At 38.9% G+C, this 25,594-nt stretch overlaps 2 protein-coding genes across 5 annotated transcripts in view; one reads left to right on the top strand and one right to left on the bottom strand.

The window, feature by feature from the left end:
* Positions 1-315: 315 nt before the first annotated feature.
* ZNF461 (zinc finger protein 461) lies at positions 316-22,771 on the bottom strand. Its single transcript, XM_070772025.1, has 4 exons — positions 19,572-22,771; positions 19,271-19,397; positions 18,389-18,484; positions 316-3,395 (listed from the first exon to the last, which is right to left on the bottom strand). Exons 1-4 carry the CDS (start codon positions 19,599-19,601, stop codon positions 1,696-1,698), a joined length of 1,953 nt encoding a protein of 650 aa, XP_070628126.1. The 5' UTR covers positions 19,602-22,771; the 3' UTR covers positions 316-1,695.
* Positions 22,772-23,022: 251 nt separating this feature from the next.
* ZNF567 (zinc finger protein 567) overlaps positions 23,023-25,594 on the top strand; it is a 46,691-nt gene continuing 44,119 nt past the window's right edge. The window contains exons 1-2 of one of the 4 annotated variants that reach the window (XM_070772027.1): positions 23,023-24,292; positions 25,495-25,594. The gene's annotated coding sequence lies outside the window, so the exon portion shown is untranslated. The other 3 variants (XM_019979046.2, XM_070772028.1, XM_019979047.2) reach the window with 3 other exon arrangements.

Here is a 25,594-nt window from a genome sequence, read left to right as displayed (position 1 = left end):
ACTCAGTCCTGCCCCTGTAAACCCAAACACCAAGCTCAGGCTGCCCAACCCAGCACCATACTGGCCCTACAGAACCAGGTACCAGTCTGGTGCCCATGGACCTAGGCTCCAGGCCTTCCCCAGTGAATAGATCCCTCAATGCTTATAAAACTCTCTAACGTATTAAAATTTAAAAGTAGGCTAAATGTGGACTGATGAGAATGTCATGAATCATAGATTATGATTAATCCAGTTTTGTCCAAATAATTTTTAAAATTTAATTCCTGGAAGAATAGAAGTGACAGCTATAGTTACAAAAGCAGATGACTATAGGACTCATTAGGAGAGATTTATTTTCAATTATTTTGGGTAATTAAAAAATAGTTTATTTTTGTCTATACTTGGTCTTTGTTTCTGTGTGGGCTTTCCCCTAGTTACAGAGAGCAGGGGCTACTCTCTAGGTTCGATGTGTGGGCTTCACACTGTGGTGGCCTCTCGTTGCAGAGCACGGGTTCTAGGCAAAGTGGGCTTCAGTAGTTGTGCCTCCCGGGCTCTAGGGCACAGGCTCAATAGTTACGGAATATGGGCTTATTTGCTGCGTGGCATGTGGGATCTTCCCTGATCAGGGATCGAATCTGTGTCTCCTACATTGGCAGGCAGATTCTTAACCATGAGTACCAGGGATGCCCTGAATATTTTTTAAAATTTATTTGTTATTGGTTGCCCTGGGTTTTCATTGTTGCAAGTGGGCTTTACTAGTTGAAGTGAGTAGTGGCTTCTCTTGTTGCAGCAGGCTTACAGGCTTCAGTAGTTTCAGCACATGGGCTCAATAGTTGCAGATCCCAGGCTCTAGAGCACAGGCTCAGTAACTGTGGCGGAAGGGCTTTGTTGCTCTGCAGCATGTGGGATCTTCCCAGATTAGGAATCAAACCCATGTGTCCTGCATTAGTAGGCAGATTCTTTACCACTGAGCCACCAGGGAAGCCCTATTTTGGATAATTTTTGAATTTTATAAAATATTGCTTTTATTTCCTAATATTTTTAACTACAAAATTAATATATCAAAACATACACACACTCTCATGATTGGGAATTTACCAATAGAAATATGACAATGTAAGAATGTTTATTACACCATCATTTCTGGTGAAAAAGTAGAAACAAATGTCTACAGTAGGAGATGGTTCAAAATACTGGCCTACATCCCATACTAGAAATATTCTGAAACTTTAAAAAGAATGAGTCAGATCTGTATGTATTGACCTGGGAAAATGTCCATGATTATTTAATGAAAAAGGCAAATGTTATGAAATATGTCACTATAATGGGTAAAAATTTTTGCACACATGCAAAACACATGCAATGTGCAGATATGTTTGATCATGAAAAAAGAAGCCACACACACATACAGGTTTTCTCAGGGATTTGTAGGAGAGGAAGAAACTGTTTTCATTTTATTTCTTTCCCACTTCACTGGTTTCAGAGAAAACAGTTTTATAAAATTTACTTCCAATACTGATAATTACAATAACTCAGAAACAGCATTGAAACCAGAGCGTTTTTTTCCTTTTAATAACTTCTTCATTTTCCCACTTAAAAAAAGAGTTCAAGATTACTAAAATAAATCAATACTAATGAACCCCAGTATTTTACCAACATTTTCCTTGAAGAAAAAAAGGAAATGTATATCTCCAAAAAGAATTTTCTGATGCTACACTAAGATGTGGGGAGAAGAAAACGTACTGGTGTTTCAACAGTATGAAGTGTCTGATGTAGGTTAAATTGTAAGCCACGATTAATGGCCTTCCCACATTCATATGGTTTCTTCCCAGAATGAATTCTTTGATGGTGTGAGAAGCTTGAATGATAGCTAAAGGCCTTTCCACATTCCTTACATTCAAAGGGCTTCTCACCAGTATGAATTCTCTGATGTTGAATAAGGTGTGAATGCAGTCTAAAAGCTTTACCACATATCACACATTCATGAGGTTTCTCACCAGTGTGAATTCTCTGATGTCTTCTGAGGTGTGAGCACTGTCTAAAAGTCTTTCCACATTCTTTACATTCATAGGGTTTCTCACCAGTATGAATCCTCTGATGTAGAGTAAGTTGCAAGCCGTCACAAAAGGCCTTCCCACATTCACTACATTCATAAGGTTTTTTGCCAGAATGAATTTTCTGATGGTGAGAGAAGCTTGAATGATAGCTAAAGGCCTTTCCACATTCTTTACATTCATAGGGTTTCTCACCAGTATGAATTCTCTGATGTATTGTAAGGTGTGATCGATGCCTGAAAGTCTTCCCACATTCTTTACATTCATAGGGTTTTTCACCAGTATGGAGTCTCAGATGTTCAGTAAGTTGAAAGCCACGAATAAAAGCTTTCCCACACTGCTTACATTCATAGGGTTTTTCACCAGTGTGAAGTCTTTGATGTTGAGTAAGCTGTGATCGTTGCCTAAATGCCTTCCCACATTCCTTACATTCATAGGGTTTCTCACCAGTGTGAATTCTCTGGTGTAGAATAAGTTCTGAACCATAATTAAAGGTTTTCCCACATTCTTGACACTCATAAGGTTTCTTGTGAGTATGAAGTCTCTGATGTATGGTAATGGGAGAGCGATGCCTAAAAGTCATTTCACATTCTTTACATTCAAAGAGTTTCTTATCAGTACGGAGTGGCAGATGTTCAGTAAGTTGAAAGCCACAAATAAAAGCCTTCCCACATTGTTTACATTCATAGGGTTTTTCACCAGTGTGAAGTCTCTGATGTTGAATAAGTTGTGACAGCTGCATAAAGGACTTCTCACATTCCTTACATCCATCGGGTTTCTCACCAGTGTGAATTCTCTGATGTAGAATAAGTTCTGAGCCATAATTAAAGACCTTGCCACATTCTTTACATTTTTCACCATTATGAATTCTCAAATGTTGTTTACATTGTGAATAATAAATAAGGGCCTTCCAACATTCTTTACACTCATTGTACTTGTTACTATTTTGAATTCTCTGTTTAGTAAGGTATGATGTATCAACAGTTTCTGCACATTCCTTACAGTCAGAAAGTTTTTCTTTAGAATGAGCTTTGTGATAACTACAGAATAAATGGTAACTGAAGTTTTTCCTGCATTCTTTACATTCAAAGATTTTCTGTCTATTATAAAATTCCTGAGTGAACAAAATATGTTGGCTAAAAATGGGCATGTGTTCATGGTTGATAACAAATTGCCTGAAATAGCCCTCCTGTTTTCCCTGTTGTCTCTCAAACTGATTTTTGCATGCCTGAATGTCTCTGAAAATGGATTTCTCAGGACTATGGTTTTTAAATGGGTCCATGATAGCCCACTGGGATGATTCTGTCTCATAAATGTTTCTTTTTGGAGATAACTTCTTGGGCTCACACTGGGACACCAAATCTGAAAGATAAAGAAGCACATTTTAATTGCTAGTTTTGTGATACAAGAGAAATGAAATATCTCTGATAGAAAAGAGTTAAAGTGAAAGTCTCTCAGTCATGTCCAACTCTTTGCAACCCCATGGACTATACAGTCCATGGAATTCTCCAGGCCAGAATACTGGAGTGGGTACCCTTTCCCTTCTCCAGAGGATCTTCCCAACCCAGGGATCAAACCCAGGTCTCCCACATTGCACGTGGATTCTTTACCAGCTGAGCCACCAGGGAAGCCCAAGAATACTGGAGTAGGTAGCCTATCCCTTCTATAGGGGATCTTCCCGACCCAGGAATCAAACCAGGGTCTCCTGCATTGCAGGCAGATTCTTTACCAACTGAGCTATCAGAGAAGGCAGAAAAGAGAGATAATTGGAAATAATTCACATAAGAAATGAAAGGCTTAAGGGGCTCTTAAATACCATGATGTAACAATGAAAAGGGTAAGGTGAATGAAAAGAAATGAAAGCTCATGAGAGAAACGTGAGAGAGTTCATTAACAGGTCAGTGGTTCTCATATTTTGATCCACTTGAGAATCACCATGGGATTTTGTTGCAATTATGGATGTTTACAAAACATTCTAGATCACCTGAATCAGAATCTCTAAGAGTCTGTATGTTTTAACACTCCACCAGGCCAAAGTATTTTGTGATATCTGCTAGTTATTTTCAAATATCTATTATTTCCCTTTTATACACTGACTGAACCCATGGGTTTTAGTTGAGAACAGGCCGCCCAATATAAACATTGCCTGTCCCAGCACTCTGCAGCAGAATATGCCATGCAACTGGATTCTGCCTAAAGAAATGCAGTATTATACAGTACCTTCTGAGAACTTTCTTAAGAGTAGGCTGGCCCACCCCCTATATCTGTTATTTTCTTGCTTCCTCACCAAAGCCAGCTGCAATGTGCATTTGATGTCATGTCTGTCACATGATGGTTCTGCAGAGCATAGTCGGCACTCTACCCTGGGCTTTAATCCAAGAGAAAATTAGTCCACTATACAGTCTAAGCTACAATTATTTTTGGGTCTCTGTCACATACAGCCAAACCTATATCCAAACTAATAGAGCCTCTCATTAAATTGAAATTTTAAAACTCCAATTCTTTATCATGAGTCTCACATAAGGCCTCTGATTAGCTTTAAAATCACGTTTTGAGTCTATTTCTGTTTTCTTCATTGTGTCATAACACCATTAGTCTCTTGTAACAACTAGGATATTACAAATTCTTTCTTATCTTAGAGCTTTTCAGAGGTTGTTTCAGAAAAGAAAGTTGGAGGCCAACAGATACATAAAGCATTCAATTCTAACAATTTATTTTTCCATTTTCCTAATGGTGGTCATTTGCATTGTTTCCAGTTTCTGGCTATTATGATTAGTACTGATATGAACATTCATGCACATTTCTTTTGGTGGAAATAGGACTCCTTTCTGTTAGGTGTTAAATTATCACATCAGAGGATATGCATTTGTTCAGCTCCATTTGACGTTATGCAACAGTTTTCTAATTTACAATTCCATTAAACACTGAAAGAGTTCCTGTTCCTCATATCCTCACCAACACTTGTTACTGCCAATCTTCTTATATCTAAGCGTCCTGGTAGATGTGTTGTGATACTGCAATGTGGTTTAATTTTTAATTTCCCTGATGACAAACAAGATTGAACACTTTGCCATATATTTATTGGACAATTGGATATCTTCTTTAATAAATTACCTATCCAAGTACTTCATTCATTTTTATTAATTTAGGAGTAAGTACATATAAAATCCATCATTTTAACCACTTTGAAGTGTATAACTCAGTAACTTACAGTACACTCCCAATGTTCTGCAACCATCAGATCTCTAATTCCAGATTATTTTCATCACGCCAAAAAGAAACCTCACATCCACAGTCATGTTCTGTTCTCCTCTTCACCCCCATGCCCTGGAAACCACCAATCTGCTTTATGTCTCTATGAATTTGTCAAGAAATTTCATAAACATGTAATTATACAATATGGACCTTTTGCGTCTGTTCTCACTTACTATGTTCTCAGGGTTCAATGATGTTGTAGCATGTATCAGTACTTCATTTATGACTGAGTTATATTTCACTGTACAGATAAACCATATTTTGTTTCTCCATTCTTCAGTCGAGGGACATTTGGGTAGTTTTAGGGTTTAATTGTCTTTTTGAGTTATAGGGAGTCCTTAATATATTCTGGATATATATATCCAACTACATAATGCAACTATATATATAACCAACTACATAATGCAAGTATCTTGTCCCATTCTGAGGCTGGCCCCTTTGCTCTCTTAATACAATGTTTTGATAAACAGAAATTGTTAATTCTAAAACAGTCTGATTCCAAGGTCATAAAATACACTCATATCATCTTCTAGAAGTTTTTTTATATTTAGATCTATAATCCACCTAGTATGAGGCAGAAATCAAGATTCCTATTTTTCAATAGATATCAGCTCCCTTCATTGAAAAGACCGTCCTTTCCCTGATTCTGTCTTAGATCAAGTGACTTTGTATGTTAGTCATTTTCTCTGTAATCCACTCCAAGAAATATATCAACTCTCATAACTCTGTTGAAACATTCCTAGCTAAAGTCACTAACAAAATTACCAAAATCAGTGCTCAAATGCCAGTCATCACTCTATTTGACTCATTACTAGCATTTGACACAACTGATCAATCCAGTTGCTCCCTTTATACCATATTCTCCTGGTTACCCTCCTACATCTCTACTTATATTCAGTTCACCTTAATGCATTCTTTTCCACTTTCTGACCTCTAAATGTTGGAATATCCCAGAAATCAGGCTCTGGTCAGCCTTTAATCTACACCCTTTCCCTTAATAACAATCTGGCTTAAATACCAATCATATACTGCTAACTCTTAAATTTTACCACTACCTCTAAAAATATTTTTTAAATTGTGATAAAATACACACTACATAAAATTTACCATCTTACTACTTTTAAGTGTATAGTGTAGTAGTGTTAAATATGTGCACAGTGTTATACAACCAATCCCCAGAACTTTTTCACCTTGCAGAACTGAAACTCTGTACCCATTAATAACTGCCCATTCTTCCCTCTTCCAGTTTCTGGCAAGCACCAGTCTACTTTCTATTTCTATGGATTTTACTAGATACCTTATATCACTAGAGGCCTATAGTATTTGCTGTTGTTTTTTTTTTTTTTTTTTCTATATGTGACTGGCTTATGTAACTTAGCATAATATCCTCAAGGTTCATTCATGTTGATCCACAAATCCACACAGGAAGCATTGCAGATCAGTGAGAAAAGAATTACTGAATCATATTAGAAAAAATAGCTATAGCTAGGGAAAAAAATTAACTTGGATCCCTACCATGCACTATAAATACATAAACTCTAAATGGAAAAACTGTAAGGCTTGTGATGAAAAACAATATATGCTGCTGCTGCTGTTGCTGCTAAGTCGCTTCAGTCATGTCCGACTCTGTTCAACCCCATAGATGGCAGCCCACCAGGCTCCCCCGTCCCTGGGATTCTCCAGGCAAGAACACTGGAGTGGGTTGCCATTTCCTTCTCCAATGCATGAAAGTGAAAAGTGAAAGGGAAGTCGCTCAGTTGTGTCCGACTCTAGCGACCCCATGGACTGCAGCCTACCAGGCTCCTCCATCCATGGGATTTTCCAGGCAAAAATACTAGAGTGGGGTGCCACTGCCTTCTCCGAAACAATATATATGTATACATAAAAAGGGATTCCCTGGTGGCTCAATGATAAGCAATCTGCTTGCAATGTAGGAGACACAGGTTCAATCCTTGAGTTGAGAAGATGCCCTACAAAAGGAAATGGCAACCCACTCCAGTATTGTTGCCTGTGAAATCCCATGGACAGAGGAGCCTTGGGGTCACAAAAGAGTTGGACACAATTTAATGACTAAACAGCAACAAACAACAACATAAATTTCTTAAACAAGACACAAAAGATACAAGTCTAACTAGAAAAAAGGTAACCTACAAGAAAAATGGGCAAAAGATCTGAATAGACACTTCACAGAAGAAACACCAGTGTTAAGTAAGTCATATGCAAGAATGCTCAAACTCATCAAGAATCAAGGAAACTCAAATTAAGATATGAGATACCATTTTATTCTCATCAGACTAAAATTTTAAATGTCTAAGAATTTGAAATGTTGTTAAGATGTTGAAGACCCAAAATTATTACACACTGCCAGTGGTAATGTAAATTAGTACCAACACGTAAAAAAACAATTTGTTATAATACAGAGTTGAAGATATATATGTTTTATGACCTGGCAATTCCAGTTCTAGTAAATAACATACTATGTGCTTCAGGAGATGTGTAAGAATATTAATAGTACCACTGTATGCTGCTGTTGCTGCTGCTGCTAAGTCGCTTCAGTCGTGTCCGACTCTATGCGACCCCATAGAGGGGGCAAGAACACCTGAGTGGGTTGCCATTTCCTTCTCCAGTACATGAAAGTGAAAAAATAAAGTGAAGTCACTCAGTCGTGTCTGACTCCTAGTGACCCCATGGACTGCAGCCCACCAGGCCCCTCCGTCCATGGGATTCTCCAGGCAAGAGTACTGGAGTGGGTTGCCACTGCCTTCTCCAACCACTGTATATACTAGCAAAAAATTATGAACAATCTAATTAACAACCAGGGAAGTCCATGTTCAAGATCAGGAATTAACAACCTGGGAAGCCCACGTTCAAGGTCAGGAGGGGCAGCTGTGAGGAGATACCCCTAGTCCAGGGTAAGGAGCAGCGGCTGTGCTTTGCTGGAGCAGCCGTGAAGAGATACGCCACGTCCAAGGTAAGAGAAACCCAAGTAAGATGGTAGGTGTTGCAAGAGGGCATCAGAGGGCAGACACACTGAAACCATAATCACAGTAAACTAGCCAATCTGATCACACTGACCACAGTCTTGTCTAACTCAGCGAAACTAAGCCATGCTGTGTGGGGCCACCCAGGACGGGCGGATCAAGGGGGAGAGGTCTGACAGAATGTAGTCCACTGGAGAAGGGAATGGCAAACCACTTCAGTATTCTTGCCTTGAGAACCCCATGAACAGTATGAAAAGGCAAAATGACAGGATACTGAAAGAGGAACTCCCCGGGTCGGTCGGTTCCCAATATGCTACTGGAGATCAGTGGAGAAATAACTCCAGAAAGAATGAAGGGATGGAGCCAAAGCAAACACAATACCCAGTTGTGGATGTGACTGGTGATAGAAGCAAGGTCCAATGCTATAAAGAGCAATACTGCATAGGAACCTGGAATAGGTTCAGGTCCATAAATAAAGACAAACTGGAAGTGGTCAAACAGGAGATGGCAAGAGTGAATGTCGACATTCTAGGAATCAGCGAACTATAATGGACTGGAATGGGTGAATTTAACTCAGATGACCATTATGTCTACTACTGTGGGCAGGAATCCCTTAGAAGAAATGGAGTAGCCATCATGGTCAACAAAAGAGTCCGAAATGCAGTACTTGAATGCAATCTCAAAAATGACAGATCTCTGTTCGTTTCCAAGGCAAACCATTCAATATCACGGTAATCCAAGCCTATGCCCCAACCAGTAATGCTGAGGAAGCTGAAGTTGAACAGTTCTATGAAAACCTACAAGACCTTTTAGAACTAACACCCAAAAAAGATATCCTTTTCATTATAGGGGACTGGAATGCAAAAGTAGGAAGTCAAGAAAACCTTGGAGTAACAGGCAAATTTGGCCTTGAAGTACAGAATGAAGCAGGGCAAAGGCTAATAGAGTTTTGCCAAGAGAATGCACTGGTCATAGCAAACACCCTCTTCCAACAACACAAGAGAAGACTCTACACATGGACATCACCAGATGGTCAACACCAAAATGAGATTGATTATATTCTTTGCAGCCAAAGATGGAGAAGCTCTATACACTCAGCAAAAACAAGACCAGGAGCTGACTGTGGCTCAGATCATGAACTCCTTAGTGCCAAATTCAGACAAATTGAAGAAAGGAGGGAAAACCACTAGATCATTCAGGTATGACCTAAATCAAATCCCTTATGATTATACAGTGGAAGTGAGAAATAGATTTAAGGGACTAGATCTGATAGAGTGCCTGATGAGCTATGGAATGAGGTTCGTGACACTGTACAGGAGACAGGGATCAAGACCATCCCCATGGAAAAGAAATGCAAAAAAGCAAAATGGCTGTCTGAGGAGGCCTTACAATTAGCTGTGAAAAGAAGAGAAGTGAAAAGCAAAGGAGAAAAGGAAAGATATAAGCATCTGAATGCGAGTTCCAAAGAATAGCAAGGAGAGATAAGAAAGCCTTCCTCAGTGATCAATGCAAAGAAATAGAAGAAAACAACAGAATGGGAAAGACTAGAGACCTCTTCAAGGTCTCTTCAAGACCTCTTCAAGAGATACCAAGGGAACATTTCATGCAAAGATGGGCTCAATAAAGGACAGAAATGGTATGGACCTAACAGAAGCAGAAGATATTAAGAAGTGGCAAGAATACACAGAAGAACTGTACAAAAAAGATCTTCATGACCCAGATAATCATGACGATGTGATCACTCACCTAGAGCCACACATCCTGGAATATGAAGTCAAGTGGGCCTTAGAAAGCATCACTAGGAACAAAGCTACTGGAGGTGATGGAATTCCAGTTGAGCTATTCCAAATCTTGAAAGATGATGCCGTGAAAGTGCTGCACTCAATATGCCAGCAAATTTGGAAAACTCAGCAGTGGCCACAGGACTGGAAAAGGTCAGTTTTCATTCCAATCCCAAAGAAAGGCAATGCCAAAGAATGCTCAAACTACCACACAATTGCACTCATCTCACACGCTAGTAAAGTAATGCTCAAAATTCTCCAAGCCAGGCTTCAACAATACGTGAATCGTGAACTTCCAGATGTTCAAGCTGGTTTTAGAAAAGGCAGAGGAACCAGAGATCAAATTGCCAACATCTGCTGAGTCATCAAAAAAGCAAGAGAGTTCCAAAAAAACATCTATTTCTGCTTTTTTGTTTATGCCAAAGCCTTTGACTGTGTGGATCACAATAAACTGTGGAAGATTCTGAAAGAGATGGGAATACCAGACCACCTGACCTGCCTCTTGAGAAACCTGTATGCAGGTCAGGAAGCATCAGTTAGAACTGGACATGGAACAACAGACTGGTTCCAAATAGGAAAAGGAGTACGTCAAGGCTGTATATTGTCACCCTGTTTATTTAACTTATATGCAGAGTACATCATGAGAAACGCTGGGCTGGAAGAAGCACAAGCAGGAATCAAGATTGCTGGGAGAAATATCAATAACCTCAGATATGCAGATGACACCACCCTTATGGCAGAAAGTGAAGAGTAACTAAAAAGCCTCTTGATGAAGGTGAAAGAGGAGAGTGAAAAAGTTGGCTTAAAGCTCAACATTCAGAAAACTAAGATCATGGCATCTGGTCCCATCACTTCATGGCAGATAGATGGGGAAACAGTGTCAGACTTTAGTTTTGGGGGCTCCAAAATCACTGCAGATGGTGATTGCAGACATGAAATTAAAAGATGCTTACTCCTTGGAAGCAAAGTTATGACCAACCTAGATAGCATATTGAAAAGCAGAAACATTACTTTGCCAACAAAGGTCCGTGTAGTCAAAGCTATGGTTTTTCCAGTGGTCATGTATGGATGTGAGAGTTGGGCTGTAAAAAAAGCTGAGCACCGAAGAATTGATGCTTTTGCACTGTGGTGTTGGAGAAGACTCTTGAGAGTCCCTTGGACTGCAAGGAGATCCAACCAGTGCATCCTAAAGGAGATCAGTCCTGGGTGTTCATTGTAAGGACTGAGGCTAAAGCTGAAACTCCAATACTTTGGTCACCTCATGCGAAGAGTTGACTCATTGGAAAAGACTCTGATGCTGGGAGGGATTGGGGGCAGGAGGAGAAGGGGACGACAGAGGATGAGATGGCTGGATGGCATCACTGACTCGATGGACATGAGTTTGAATGAAGTCTGGGAGTTGGTGATGGACAGGGAGGCCTGGCATGCTGCGATTCATGGGGTCACAAAGAATCAGACACAACTGAGTGACTGAACTGAACTGAATTAACAACCAGAAAAATATGGAATGGAATATTATATAGCTGTGAAAATGAAATCAGGTATAAAGTAATTTGGGAAAATTTGTAAAACCACGTGGTACAAAATAACTAAATCACAGAAGACACATACTCATTATCATTTTTATAAAAGAAACAAGCAAAACACAATATAGTATATAAGGGCATACACAAATGTGGTAAACTAGTTTTTAAATAGAGTAAACATAACAGAATATAAAATAATGATTACCTCTGGGGATGTAGAAGGGGATAGAAATCAGGGAGAAACACACAGAATTGATGGTTCTACAGCATTGGTTCTTAACTAATTCAGACAGACAAGACCCTCAGATTAAACAGAATATTCCATTCTCTCTAGAAAACATTATGACAGGACCCAGAAAACTCAATGGTACTAGCTACTGGAGTATATACATTCCCCACTAATCTCCAAGCCAAGTTAGATGCTACCAGAAATCAATTGTATTTGTTCCCCTCCTCGTTTATACCATTAGATGAAATGAGTGTGAAAACCAGGTGGAAAGATCAGGTAATGGCAATTACTTAAGAAAAATCATAAATTGAAATTTCAACAAGAAAAGTCTGGTGGTAGGGGAAACATGAAAACAAAGTACTCTGCTCTCACACTGTCTTTATGATCTTCCTCTTCTTTAGAGAAATCAAGGCAAATATCAGAAAAATGGGAATTCTAAGGTTCATTTTAAAAAGATAATTTAAAATCTCAATCACATACACACCTATCATCAATTAATCTATGACAAGGGAGGGAAGGATATACAATGGAGAAAAGACCGTATCTTCAATAAGTGGTACTCAGAAAACTGGACAGCAACACATAAAACAATGGAGTTAGAATATTTCATCATACCATCATACCATGTACAAAAATAAACTGGAAATGGATTAAAGACCTAAAGGTAAGACCTGAATCCATAAAACTAGAAGAAAACAGGCAGAACACTCTTTGGCATAAATCAAAGCAATACATTTTTGGATCTGACTCTAAAGGCAAAAGAAATAAAGGCAAAAATAAGCAAATGGGACCTAATTAAACTTAACTTTTGCACAGCAAATGAAACCATCAACAAAATGAAAAGTTAACCCATTGAATGGGAGAAAGTATTTGCAAGTGATATGACCAATAGGGTAATATCCAAGATACATATCCAAAACATGCAGCTCATATAACTCAATACCAAAAAAACAAACAACTTGATTAAAAATGTGCAAAAGACATGAAAAAAAATTTTTCCAGAGAAGCAATACAGATGGTCAACAGACACAAGAAAAATGCTCAACATCTGTAATTATCAGAGAAATGAAAATAAAAACCATAATGAGGTATCACCTTACACCTGTCAGAATTGCTGTCATCAAAAAGTCTCCAAGAAACAAGTGTTGGCGGGGATGCGGAGAAAAGGGAACCCTTGTACACTGTTGGTGAGAATGCAAATTAGTGTAGCCACTAGGGGAAACAGTGTGGAGGTTCCTTAGAAAACTAAACACATAACTACCATATGACCCAGCAATTCCACTGCTGGGCATGTATCTAAAAATAAACACACACACACATGCACACACACTAATTCCAAAAGCTACATGCACCCCAGTGTTCATAGCAGCATTGTTCACAACAGCCAAGATATGGAAGCAACCCAGGTGTCCATCAGCAGATGAATGGGTAAAGAAGATGTAATAAGCAATGAAATATTCTTTAGCCATAAAGAAGAATTTACTGTTGTAAGTCAACTGCTGCTGCTACTGCTAAGTCGTGTCAGTCATGTCCAACTCTGTGCGACCCCATAGATGGCAGCCCACCAGGCTCCCCCATCCCTGGGATTCTCCAGGCAAGAACACTGGAGTGGGTTGCCATTTCCTTCTCCATAGTAAGTCAACTATTCCTCAATAAAAGATAATAAAATATTTTAAAAGATACTAATTATACAAAGTAAATGGAATGAAAAATATAATAACTGTTATAAGAGACACCCTGAATGGTCTCAAGAGTAGAGTGGAGATGACAGAGACCCTAGATTCAGTGAAATTAAAAACTGTATTAACCTGAACAACAAAGATAAAAAGACTTTTTTAAAAAGAGCCTCATTTCCTGTGGGACAATAGCAAAAGATCCAACATTCATATCATCAAAGTCCCAGAAGGAGAGAAAGACTGTGGGACTGAAAAAGTGTTCAAAGAAATAATGGTTGAAAACTTCCCAAATTTCATACAAAACACAAATCTACAGATTCAAGAAACTGAGAAAATTCCTAAATAGATAAATAGAAATCAAACCAAAACACATATTTCTGAAAACTAAACAAAGAAAAAAATATTTTAAAATAGTGAGGAACACCAATTCAAAAGACTGGATTTGTCATCTGAAACCATGTTGAGCAACAGGAAATGGCACAATACTTTTTAAGTGCTGAAAGAAAATAACTTGTCAACCTCAAATTCTACACACAGTGAAACTATCTTTGAGGAATGAAGTAGAAATAAAGGCATTCTCAGACAAAAGAAAACTAAGAGAGCGTGTTATTACAAGTAGCCCTTACAGAATAGCTGAAAATCGCCCTCCAAATACAAAGAAAATAATAATAGAAGAAGGCGAGACCTTCAGAAAAGAAAGACAAGAATGGGAAAAAATAAAAGTAAACATAATAGACTATCCCACTCCACAGGTTTCTTTACCTTATTTTATGATTGAAACAGAAATTCTAACAGTACCTTACATAGTGATCAATCTATGTAGAAGACATACTTTAAACAATCAAAAGAAAAAATGGAAAGAGTAAAGGACCTAAGTGCATGTAATCTTTCTACACTTCACTTGAAATGGTTAAATTTCAATGCCAGCAAGCTAAATAAATAAATGTGTGTGTGTGCATGTGTGAACAAACACTGAAATTAAAAAAAAAGTATACTTAAAAAAAACACTATAAATCAAAATAGAACTCTAAAAATGTTTGAGTAACTCATAGGTGGTTGTTTTTTAGTCTCTAAGTTGTGTCCAAGTCTTTTGCGACCCCATGGACTGTAGCCCACCAGTCTCCTCTGTCCATGGGATTTCCCAGGCAAGAATATTGAAGTGGTTGTCATTTCCTTCTCCAGGGATCTTCCTGACCCAGGGATCTAACCAGGATCTCATGTGTCTCTTGCATTGGCAGGTGGATTCTTTACCACTGAGGCATCAGGGAAGCCCAACTGACAGGTAAGCAAGATAAAAGAAACAAGAACAAGAAACAGGGGGAACCAGCAGAAGATAACAAAAGGGCAGACTTAAGCCTAATACATCAATAATTATTTTAAGTGTACATGATCTACATCACCAATTAAAAGACAGAGATTGACACAATGGATAAATAACATGACCCAGTTACATGGTGACTACAAGAAACTCATTTCAAAAATATGTATCATGTAAATAATCAAAAGAAAATAGAAATGCTGTATTAGTATCAGATACAGTAGATTTCAGAGTAAAGAAATTAATAAGCCCTACTAACAGAGCTCCAAAACACATGAAGGAAAAACTGACAGAGCTGAGAGATATACACTAATCACAATTATAGCTGGGGACTCAAATACCCTAATCTCAGCAACTGATAGAACTACTGGACAGAGAATCAGCAAGAATATGGAAGAAACAAACAAGACCATTAACAAATATGATGTAATCATCATTCATGGCACGTTACCCAACAACAGGAGAATACACAATGTTTTCAAACATACATTGAACATTCCCCAGGACAGACCATATTCTGGGTCATGAAGCAAATCTTGAATCTTAAAAGAATCAAAGTCATATAGAATATGTTCTATGATATATAATAAATAATTTAACCTTACCTGAAGAAAGGTTTTTTTGTCTTCCTCTCCAGGGAGGTGACCTCTACAAAAAGTGTCTTTTGTTTACCTGAGGGCCAAAGCCACCAGACAAATCTAATGATAAAATTTATGATGGAAGGTTTCAGCCATGAGGTATCAACTTTCCTTCAAAAAGACTGGAGACTAAAGCTATCAGCTTTACCTCCTAAGAGGCGAGAAACTAAAGGTCAGCCACATGGGTAACCGACAAGGAACCGTGGTAAAAATTCTGGACACTAAGGCTCAGGTGAGTTTCTCTATTTGGCAATATAGCCCAAATGCATATTATTACACATAGCTGATGGCAAAAGTTAGCACTGTCCATGACTCCACTGGGAGAGAACAATGGGAAGTTCCACACTTGGAACTCTGGGTCTAGGCTCTGCCCTGTGTACTTCTTCCTTTAGCTAATTTTAATCTGTCTCCTGCTATAACAAACTAACTGTGAGGATGATAACTTTCAGTGAATTCTACGAATCCTTTTAGTGACTTATCAAATGTTACAGTGGTCTTGGGAACCCTTGAAAGTGCAACTTTTAAAAAAAAGTCTTTTGGCTACACCACATGGCATGTGGGATCCTAGTTCCTCAACCAGGGATTGAACCCACACCCTCTGCATTGGAAAGCAGATTCTTAATCACTGGACCACCAGGGAGTCCCTTGAAAGTAGAATTGATGTCAGAAGTGAGGGAAGACTCTTGTAGACAGCCTCCTCTAACTTTCACATGAGACCAGAATAAAATCAAACCATAAAAGAAAGACAAGAAAATCTCCAAACACCTCCAAATAACGTTTCTAAACAATCCAAGAGTGAAATAAAAAATCTCAAAGAAAAAAATTTTTGAAGGATTATAAGGACATGTATGTCCTTTATATACATGGATATTATATATACATATACATTTATATATATATATATAAAATCCATCATACGGATAATAAGAATACCACATATAACTTACACTCATGACTTTGACAACTTAGAAGAAATGAAGCAATTCTTTGAAAATCACAAACTAGCAAAACTACCAAAGATGAAACAGGAAATCTGAATAGTCCTATTAAAGTGAAAGAAAGAAAGAAAGTGAAAGTCACCCAGCTGGGTCTGACTCTTTGCCATCCATGGATATATAGTCCATGGAATTCTCCAGGCCAGAATACTGGAGTGGGTAAGCCATTCCTTTCTCCAGGTGATCTTCCCAACCCAGGGATTGAACCCAGATCTCTCACATTGCAGGTGGATTCTTTACCAGCTGAGCCACCAGCAAAGTCCTATAACTATTATATTAATACAAACTGAATTTATAATTTAAAAGAGGCTAAAAAATAAATCCAGATCCAAATGGTTTCACTGGAGAATTTTACCAAACCTTTACAGAATGTTTTACACAATTTCTTCCAGAAAAAGATGAAAGGGGAATACTTGTCAACTTACTTTGTGAAGCCACTATTATTCTTACACCAAAATTAGGCAAAGGCAGCACACATACATGCACACACAAAAAAACTACAGGCCAATATCTCCCATCAACTTACATGAAAAAATCTTCAATTAAATTTTACCAACCAAAACCAAAAGTGAATAAAAAAATAATATGTATCATGATCAAGTGGAATACTCAAGGTAAGGCTGATTCAATATTTCAAGATGAAATTTTTTAAAAAGAAATCACCACACCTATGCAAAAGGAAAGGCCTCACCAGGTATAAAAAAATAATTAAAATAACATCTAAATGAAAGCAAAACACTTAGGAGAATATATATTACTTTTCCATGTTCCCCCTCTGTATTAATTTCCAAGAGCTGATCTAACGAAGTACCACAAACTAGGTGGCTTCAAATAACAGAAACAACTCTTCTCATAGCTCTGGAGTACTGTGAGTTACAGACATCATCAAAGACCTCTGACTTGTGGAATGAACCTGGTCTTGTGGAATGAACCTTATGACCTCATGAATGACCTTATACTTTCCTAAGGTCTTAGGACCAATCATTCCTTTCCAATCATTCCTCTACCATCTCTATCTCCTCAATGTAGTCATTTTCTTTACTTTTCACAATTTCTTATTAATTTAAGTTTTCCTAAATATTCTATTAGAATATATATTCATATGTTCTTGATCCACTACTAGATTGAAAATATCTTTATAACATTTATTTTTATTTATTTATTTTTTAAAGCTAAATGATTTTTTAAAATATTTCTTTATCTATTTGTTTATTTGGCTGTGCCAGGTCTTAGTTGCAGCAGGTGAGACCTTTTAGTTGCAGCATGTGGGATCTAGTCCCCCCGCCCCACTCTGACTAGGGATTGAAGCTTGTCCCCCTGCACTGGGAATGCGGAGTCCTAGTCACTGAACTACCAGGGAAGACCCATCCTTAGGATGTTTAAAAATTGTATTCTCATCTCCTAGTAAAAAGAACTTGCATGAATTAAAAAAAATAATAATACTCTATTGATTACACCTTTTTAATTTGTCTTTTCTGACTGCCTGTCCTTTGGTGTCATATCCTAGAAATTACTGCCAAATCCAAAGTTATGAAACATTTCCCCCAGTATTTTCTTCTAGGTGGTTTATAGTTTTGGGTCCTAGATTTACTTGTTTGACCCATTTTGAGTTAATTTTTGTATATAGTGTAAGGTAGGGATACAATTTTATTCCTTTGCATGTGGGGTATTCCGTTTCCCCAAAACCAAGAGTACAGTCTTTTGCCTCATACAATGGTCTTGGCACTCTTATCTAAAGTCATCTTGTCATATATCTGAGCGTTTACTTCTAGACTCTCTTCTACTCCATTCATCTATATATCTGTCTTTATGCCAGTACAACACTGTTTGATTACTATAACATTGTAATAAGTTTTTAAACCAGATTTTCCCTAATTAGTCTGTCTAAAATAACTTTACCAGCCCAACAGTCTGACCAGTTGGCCTACTCCTTGCAACAACTTCCTGCTCACTCACCTGGGCACCGTTCTCTTGTCATCTCCCTCATAACCATCCAGGGCTCCTTCCCTTGCTCCAGTGAAGTGATCACAGCTGGCTTAGAAATAGAAAGTCCTGGTTATAAGAAAAGAAATGGAGATGAGGTTGAAATTAAAGTATTCAAATGTTGTGTTTCAGAATTTATTTTAAAAAGCCTATAGGACAAGAAGATACTTAATAAGGTCTAGAGAAGAAAGAAGAGTCCAATTCTCATATACAGATAAACTCAGGATCATAAGAAACAAATAATGTTTAAGGTAAAATGTTATTTAAATTATATAAGCTTTCTCTTCTTATTTTCCTTTGAGAAAAAAAAGGAGTTTCGGAAATACTTATTCTCAGATATTTTTCCATGGTAAATGTAAAGTTCTTAGAATGTAATTTCCAAATGCAAATTGTTTAAAAGAGAGTACAGACTTTACAGTAAATGGAATAGTGTTCCTTTGAATGTAAATGTAAGTGATATATTTTGATTCGGTCCATTACACTAATTGAGAAGGTTAATGAGCTTTGCACCCAGGACCCATGTGTTCAGCTTTATCTGCGCTAGAACATTAGCATGTTTGGTACATTGCAAATGAAACAAAAGACAAAGCCTGGTTTCTTTGACCATGCTATGCTATAATGGTATCGAATTTTAATTCTGCTCCTTAATTTTTAAGGAAGAAAGTCAATCATAAGAAATGCCAGAGAAAAGTATGAGGACAGAGAAAATGAAGGTGTGACTCCATCCAACTGTGCTCACTTCTACACAAAGTGAAAATTCATCTTGTTATTTGAAAGGCAGCCCTAAAATTCATAGTACAGAAAGCAGAAACGCCAAGAAACAGATTCTGAATTATTAGAGACCGATAACTTTACCCAGTGAAACCAGGTTGCTATAGTTCTCCAACATCACATCTTTGTACAAATTCCTCTGCGCAGGGTTCAGGCATTCCCATTCCTCCTGAGAGACGTCTATAGCCACATCTTTGAACATCACCAACCCCTAAAATGGCAAATCACAGTACTATTTTTCAAATTATAAGAAACATTTTTCAAAAGGAAAAAGCAGTGCTAAAGAAGTCAATGCAGGAAAGGGATGATACAGTGAGTATACAGGCTGGAAGCTTGTGTGGGTTGAAAATGAATTTAGTGAGACTGAAGAAGAATGCCCACATACTCTTAAACAATTCAGTTTCTGCACACACATCCTCTTGCATAGGGTGGAAAACTGTTAATCACTCATCTAGAAATTAAGAAAATAAAGAGAGGTTTCCAACTAAGATAAATAGTTGAAAGTTTTTAAATTTTTCCATAATAACTTATGACAATCTCCATCTTCCGAAAAGGGACCTGAAGATTTTTCTTCCCCATTATGACTAAGTATTTTTTAATGCAAATTTTTTAGTAAACATCCAGTGCAGACTATATTTTCCAAAGATGGACAGAGTATATCTCCCACCTCATTTGGTCTTTTTCAACATGATCTTGATACAATAGCCCACTCACCAGCAGGCCAATAGCAGCTTTCAGGACCATGTTAGGAACTGCTCCCATCCACCAGCATGCTGACACCAGATCTAGGACCCTAGCCTCACAACTACCTACTTCAGAACCTAGGTCTGCCCCCTCACCGTGCCAGTGGGCCAACATTAGTTCTGAGATCCTCTGAGGCCCCATTGCCAGCAGTCTCATGATCCAGCTCTGCCAACCAGTGCCCATCAGCCTCTGCATAAGACAGGGCCATGAATTTCCCTGATAGTCCAGTCCAGTGGCTAAGACTCCACGCTCTCAGTGCAGGGGTCCGGCATTCAACCCCTGGTCAGGGAACTGGATCCCACGTCCACAACTAAGACCCAGCACATCCAAATAAATAAATAGATATAGATATTTTAAAGGGCTTGTTAGACAACCAGACCACAAGCCAGCCACGCCTACCAGACTGCTCACAGTAGTCAGCCTCCCACAACAGAAGTACCCACAGAGTCCAAATACAGGGCACACCTAGAGCATATAGCTCTAGTGACCAGAGTGGGGAGCACTGCTGAAACACAGAGGACACCTCCTACAAGACCACTTCTCCAAGGTTGGAAAAGGTAACCAACCTATCAGAAAAAAGAAATTAAAAACAGTAAACTGAGGAAAATGAGGTGACAGAGAAATATCCTCCAAGTGAAGGAACAAGATAAAACCCCAGAAGAAGAACTAAGTGAAGCAGAGATAAGCAATCTACCCTATAAGGAGTTCAAGATCTGTGTGTCACATACAGCCCCCATGACGTTCTTTTTTCTTAACTTACTTATAACCCTTCTGAAATGCAAAACCATTCTCAGGTTGAAGGCCATACAAAAAAAGGCTGTGAGCTGCATTTGGCCAGTATGCCACAATTTGCTAACCCCTGTCTAGATACTTGAAGGCAGCAATTGTCAGACTGGGTAAAAGTAGAATCAAACTATGTGCTGCTATATGAGATACACATAAAATAGGTTAAAATAAAAGGATGGTGGGACTTCCCTGGTAGCCCAGTGGTAAAGAATCTGCCTTGCAGTTCAGGGGACGTGGGTTTGATCCCTGGCTGGGGAACTAAGATTCAGCATGCCAGTGAGCAACTAAGCCCCTCTTTGTGGCAAACACTGAGCCCTTGTGCCACAACTAGTGAGTCCATGCACCACATCGAAAGATACCACAAGATGCAACAAAGATTCTGTGCGCTGAACTGAGACCCAACGCAGCTAAATAAATAATTTTTTAATAGGGATGAAAAAAATAGATGCTATGAAAAAAACAATAAAAAAAAGCTAAAGTATTTATGTTAAAGAGAACAGAATTCAAGACAAGAATACTGTATTATCAGGAACATCTCATGATCAAGGAATCCATGTGTCAAGAGGATATAACATGTACCTAATAACACAGCTTCAGATTACTATAAAGCAAAAATTAACAGAACTGTAACAGACAGAGCCACAATTATATCTAGAGGTTTCAACAGTCTTCTCTCAGTAATTGACAGACCAAGTAGCAACAACAACAACAAAAATCAGTAAAGATACAGAAGAGTTGATCACCACTACAGACAAAACTGATAAACACTCTACCAAAAGACAGTATAATACCCCTTTTTTTAAACTGCACATGGAACCTTCACCAAATTGTCCACAATTCAGGCCATAAGACAAATCTCAATAAACTTAAAAGGACAGAAATGACAGAGTACATCTCTTGACCACCACAGAATTAAAAATGAACTATCAGAAAGATCTAAAAAAGCCACCCCCCCCCAATATTTGGAAGTTAAAGAGCACTCTTCTAAACAACTCATGGATGGAAGAAGAGAATTTTAAGCTAGAAAAATAAGATAAAATTAAATCTAGAATATACAGAGTGAAGGAAAGAATAAGTAAGATCAGTAATCAGTGAACAGCAAGGGCAAACTAGGGAGAAACTAAAACTAAAAGCTGGTTCTTTGGAAAGAACAATAAAATTGATATACTGATCAAGAAAAGAAGGTATAAATTATCAATATCAGGAATTTAAAAGGGTGCATTACTATAGATCTGACAGGCATTAAAATGATGATAAGGGAATATTACAAACAACTTTATGCCAAAAAATTTGACATCTAAGTTGAAATAAGTTAATTCCCTGAAAGGCACAAATTACTAAACTAATTCAAGAAAAAATAAAATACCAGAGCTATTTATCTATTAAAGAAATTAAAGTCTCCCCATGAAGAAAACTGTAAACTCAGATGGTATATTAGTTTTCTACTGCTACTGCACATCACCACAAATGCAGTAGCTTCAAAGAACACATTTACTGTCTGATGGTCAGAAGTCCAACAAGGGTTTTACTAGACTAAATCAAGGTTTTGGCAGGACTATGGAGAGAGGTTTGGCAGCTCTCTCCAGTTCAATTTCCTTGCCTTTTCTAGCTTCTAGAGGTTACTTACATTCCTTGGCTTATGGCCCCCTTCCTCCATCTTCAAAGTTCAGTAATGTATTTTTTTAAAACAGAAGCATACATATTCCATACTTACATCCTCTTTTAACCCTGACTCTTCAGATAAACCAAGAGAATCTTCCCATCTTAAAAGCATTAATTCAATCATTTCTACAAAGTCTCCTTTGCCATATAAGGTAACATGTTCACAGGTTCTAGGATTAGCATGTAGACAGTTTTTTTGGAGGGGAGTCATTATTCTGCCTACCACAGATGCTTTTTGCCGGTAAAAACTATCTGACAATTAAGAAAGAAATAATACCAATTCTATTTAAAAAAAAACTTTAAGAAAATATGGAGGAGGATGCATGGCAGCATCACTTACCCACTCACTGGCAAGTTGTATGATATTCAGTTAGGTAACAATATCAGGATAAAGAATGCAAATATGCAAAAAAAAAAAAAAAGAATGCAAATATGCATAGGACCTATAAAGGAAAAAAAAAGGACTACTTCAATGAGGAACAAAACACCAACTTACATGGGCCATGGCTTTTTTTTTTTAGAATTCAGAGTATTTATTAGTCTTCTTCTTGTTTCCACTTTAGAAGAAATTCACAGTCCAAAGAAAGTGTTGCTGAATAAGAGGGTTCAAAAAAAAAAAAAAAATGAGATGATCTTGTCTCTGAGCTCCCAATGTGCTAATTTAGAACATTTCTCTCATTTTATGTCTCCTATTTCCAGATCCCAAATACACATACATAAAAGATCACAGAGAAGCTGGACAAATTCCAACCTTACTCAAAGCAAGGAGGGAATCCAGCTATCGATTCAAGAAGGACTGTGCCCAGGCCCTTAGCAGGAGGACCATTTCTCTGCAGCTGGGGTCCTGGCTATAAAGTAAGAGGAAAGAGAAAGCAGTGATACAAGGATACAGATCCTAGGAAAGGATAGAAACTAAAATTGGCCCCTAGGCAGGCAACACTCACTCCATTGATAACTCACTTTTGTGTTAAGCACTGGAGTCTGGGCACTGGAGGTGGGGGTGCCCTGACAAAGGCAGCATAGAATATGCTTTAGTGAGACTCCAGTTAATACAGGCATCGTAAAGTCCTGTCTTTACAGGAGTAGATATTCTCTCAGGGAGATCTTCAACCGAACCCCTCCGTCCCGATGTTAAACCTAGAACTGCAGAAATGAAGCTCTGTCCCAGACGCAACCAAACTCCCACCCGGTCACAGAATTAAAAGCCCCATTGGGCTTCCCTGGTGGCTCAGTTGGTCAAGAATCTGCCTTCAAAGCGGGAGACCCCGGTTGGATCCCTGGGTCAGGAAGATCCCCTGGAGAAGGGCATGGCCACCCAGTCCAGTATTCTTGCCTGGAGAACTCCGTGGACAGAGGAGACTGGTAAGCAAGTCCATAGGGTTGCAGAGTCCGACACTACTGAGCGACTAACACTGGGTTCCATTTCACTAGGTAACAACAGCACCGTCTTCTGAAGGGAGATCTCAAGCCCCACAGTGTCACCTACCTCACATCAGAGCCAATGGGTCCCACATTTTGCACCTGTCACGGCCTCATCACCACACACACACCCGCCTCGTTACGGCCACAAACGCTCACACGCACTTTTTACACGCAGGCTACACACGCCCAGTGTGAGCCAGAGGGTGGGGGCTTCCTCACTGCGAGTGCCCGCCGTGCCCAAACTCCGATTACCACTAGGAGGGCGACGACTGCGAGGAGGACTTCGGAGGGGAACTAGAGATGAACCAAAGATCAAAGTTCTTTTCAAAAGCCACCCAAGGACTGTGGGAAATGTAGTTCAAGGCCGCAAAAGCCCGGATGTCGAGAAGGCGCGCGCCGAGGCCACGGCAGTGAAGACAGGCCGCTGAGACCCTTGGGAGGCAGAGCTCGCGCGGGAGTGCGCAGGCGCAGACGGCTGTCCCTCTTTCAAAGGTGAGGCTAGTAGGTCCAGCGGGCGCTGGGCGGGTGTGTGATGTTGGGACCCGGTGGGGATTGCCTAGGAGGGAGGTGGGAACCTGGGCTGGGAACCCCAAGGAAAGAAGAGGGAACCTAGACTGAGAGAAGGCCGGGAAGGAAAGCGAGAATCCGGGCCCTAGAGAAAGCGAGGAGGGAAGCGAGAACCTAGGTAGGGGAAGAAACTGGGAGCAAGTGCTGGGAACGCCGAGGTAGAACAGGGAGCCCGAGGCGGCTGTGAGCTCGGCCTGGTATATATAGGCGTTCTGATTGTGTAGCTTTTTGTGCCTGTTCTTGTGTGTGTGTGTGTGGACATGTGTTACTCTGTGCGACGTTATGGAACCTATTGTTTATGAAAGTCAGAGGGTCTCTGTGTGGTCTAATTTTTAAATTAGGTGCGAGTCTGTGTTTGAGGCTGTGCAACTTTGGAGTGGCAACAGTAAGGGGTTTGTGAGTAAAATTTTGCTACTTTGCGTAGAAGTATGTAATGAGCTCTATGAGTTTATGCATGACGTGTGGCTGTGGGATTGGGATTGTGTAGTGGGTGATACAACAGTGAATATGTCACATTTTAAAGTATTTGTGCACACAGATAAGTGCACAATTCACGATGACTGTGAATGTGGCTGGTTCATTGTGTGACTGAGATGGAACACTTGAGAAAGTAGATTCAAGACTAGTGAGTACTATGTATTATTTAAATTGTCAGCATATCGGCCATTGCCTGTAAAATTTGACTCTGGCAAATAGACAAGTAAAAAAATACGTATTTTTTAATTGGAGAGGAGGAGTTAAAATAATTTTCAGGTGGTACAATCTTGTATTGGGAAACCCCGTTATTGACTAATGACCAGTATGTTGACATAAGTAGAACACTGTTGGGAGCACAGAAAAAACTTTCTCCCATAACTGCTGGGAGTTTTTGCTCTCAAAGTTTGTATTTGGGTGAATTCCTGGACAATAAAGGTTCAATAATTTCTTCAGTCTTTACAAAGATGCTGAACATTTAAATACAAGATCAGCCTCATTTAGTTGAATAGAATGTTCACTGTAGAAATCAGTACTTCAAACTTGTTTTAAAAGCAAAAACGCTCCCTCCTGCTGGAAGTCTGCTGTGTGAAAGAAAATGTGGTCAGTTTCTTCTCTAATCCCTCTATTTGCCCCCTCTTTATTCCTTCTAGGTTGATAGTCTTCAGCTGGAATGGATTGGGAGCTGAAAAAGAGAAATCATAAGTCAAGGACAAAAACAGGCTAACATGACTGGTACCATTATAATATAGT

The sequence above is a fragment of the Bos indicus genome, chromosome 18 (assembly GCF_029378745.1).
Source record: "Bos indicus isolate NIAB-ARS_2022 breed Sahiwal x Tharparkar chromosome 18, NIAB-ARS_B.indTharparkar_mat_pri_1.0, whole genome shotgun sequence".
Lineage (NCBI taxonomy): Eukaryota > Metazoa > Chordata > Mammalia > Artiodactyla > Bovidae > Bos > Bos indicus.
The sequence above is the reverse complement of the archived record's forward strand: the minus strand, read 5'-3'. Positions and strand labels throughout refer to the sequence as shown.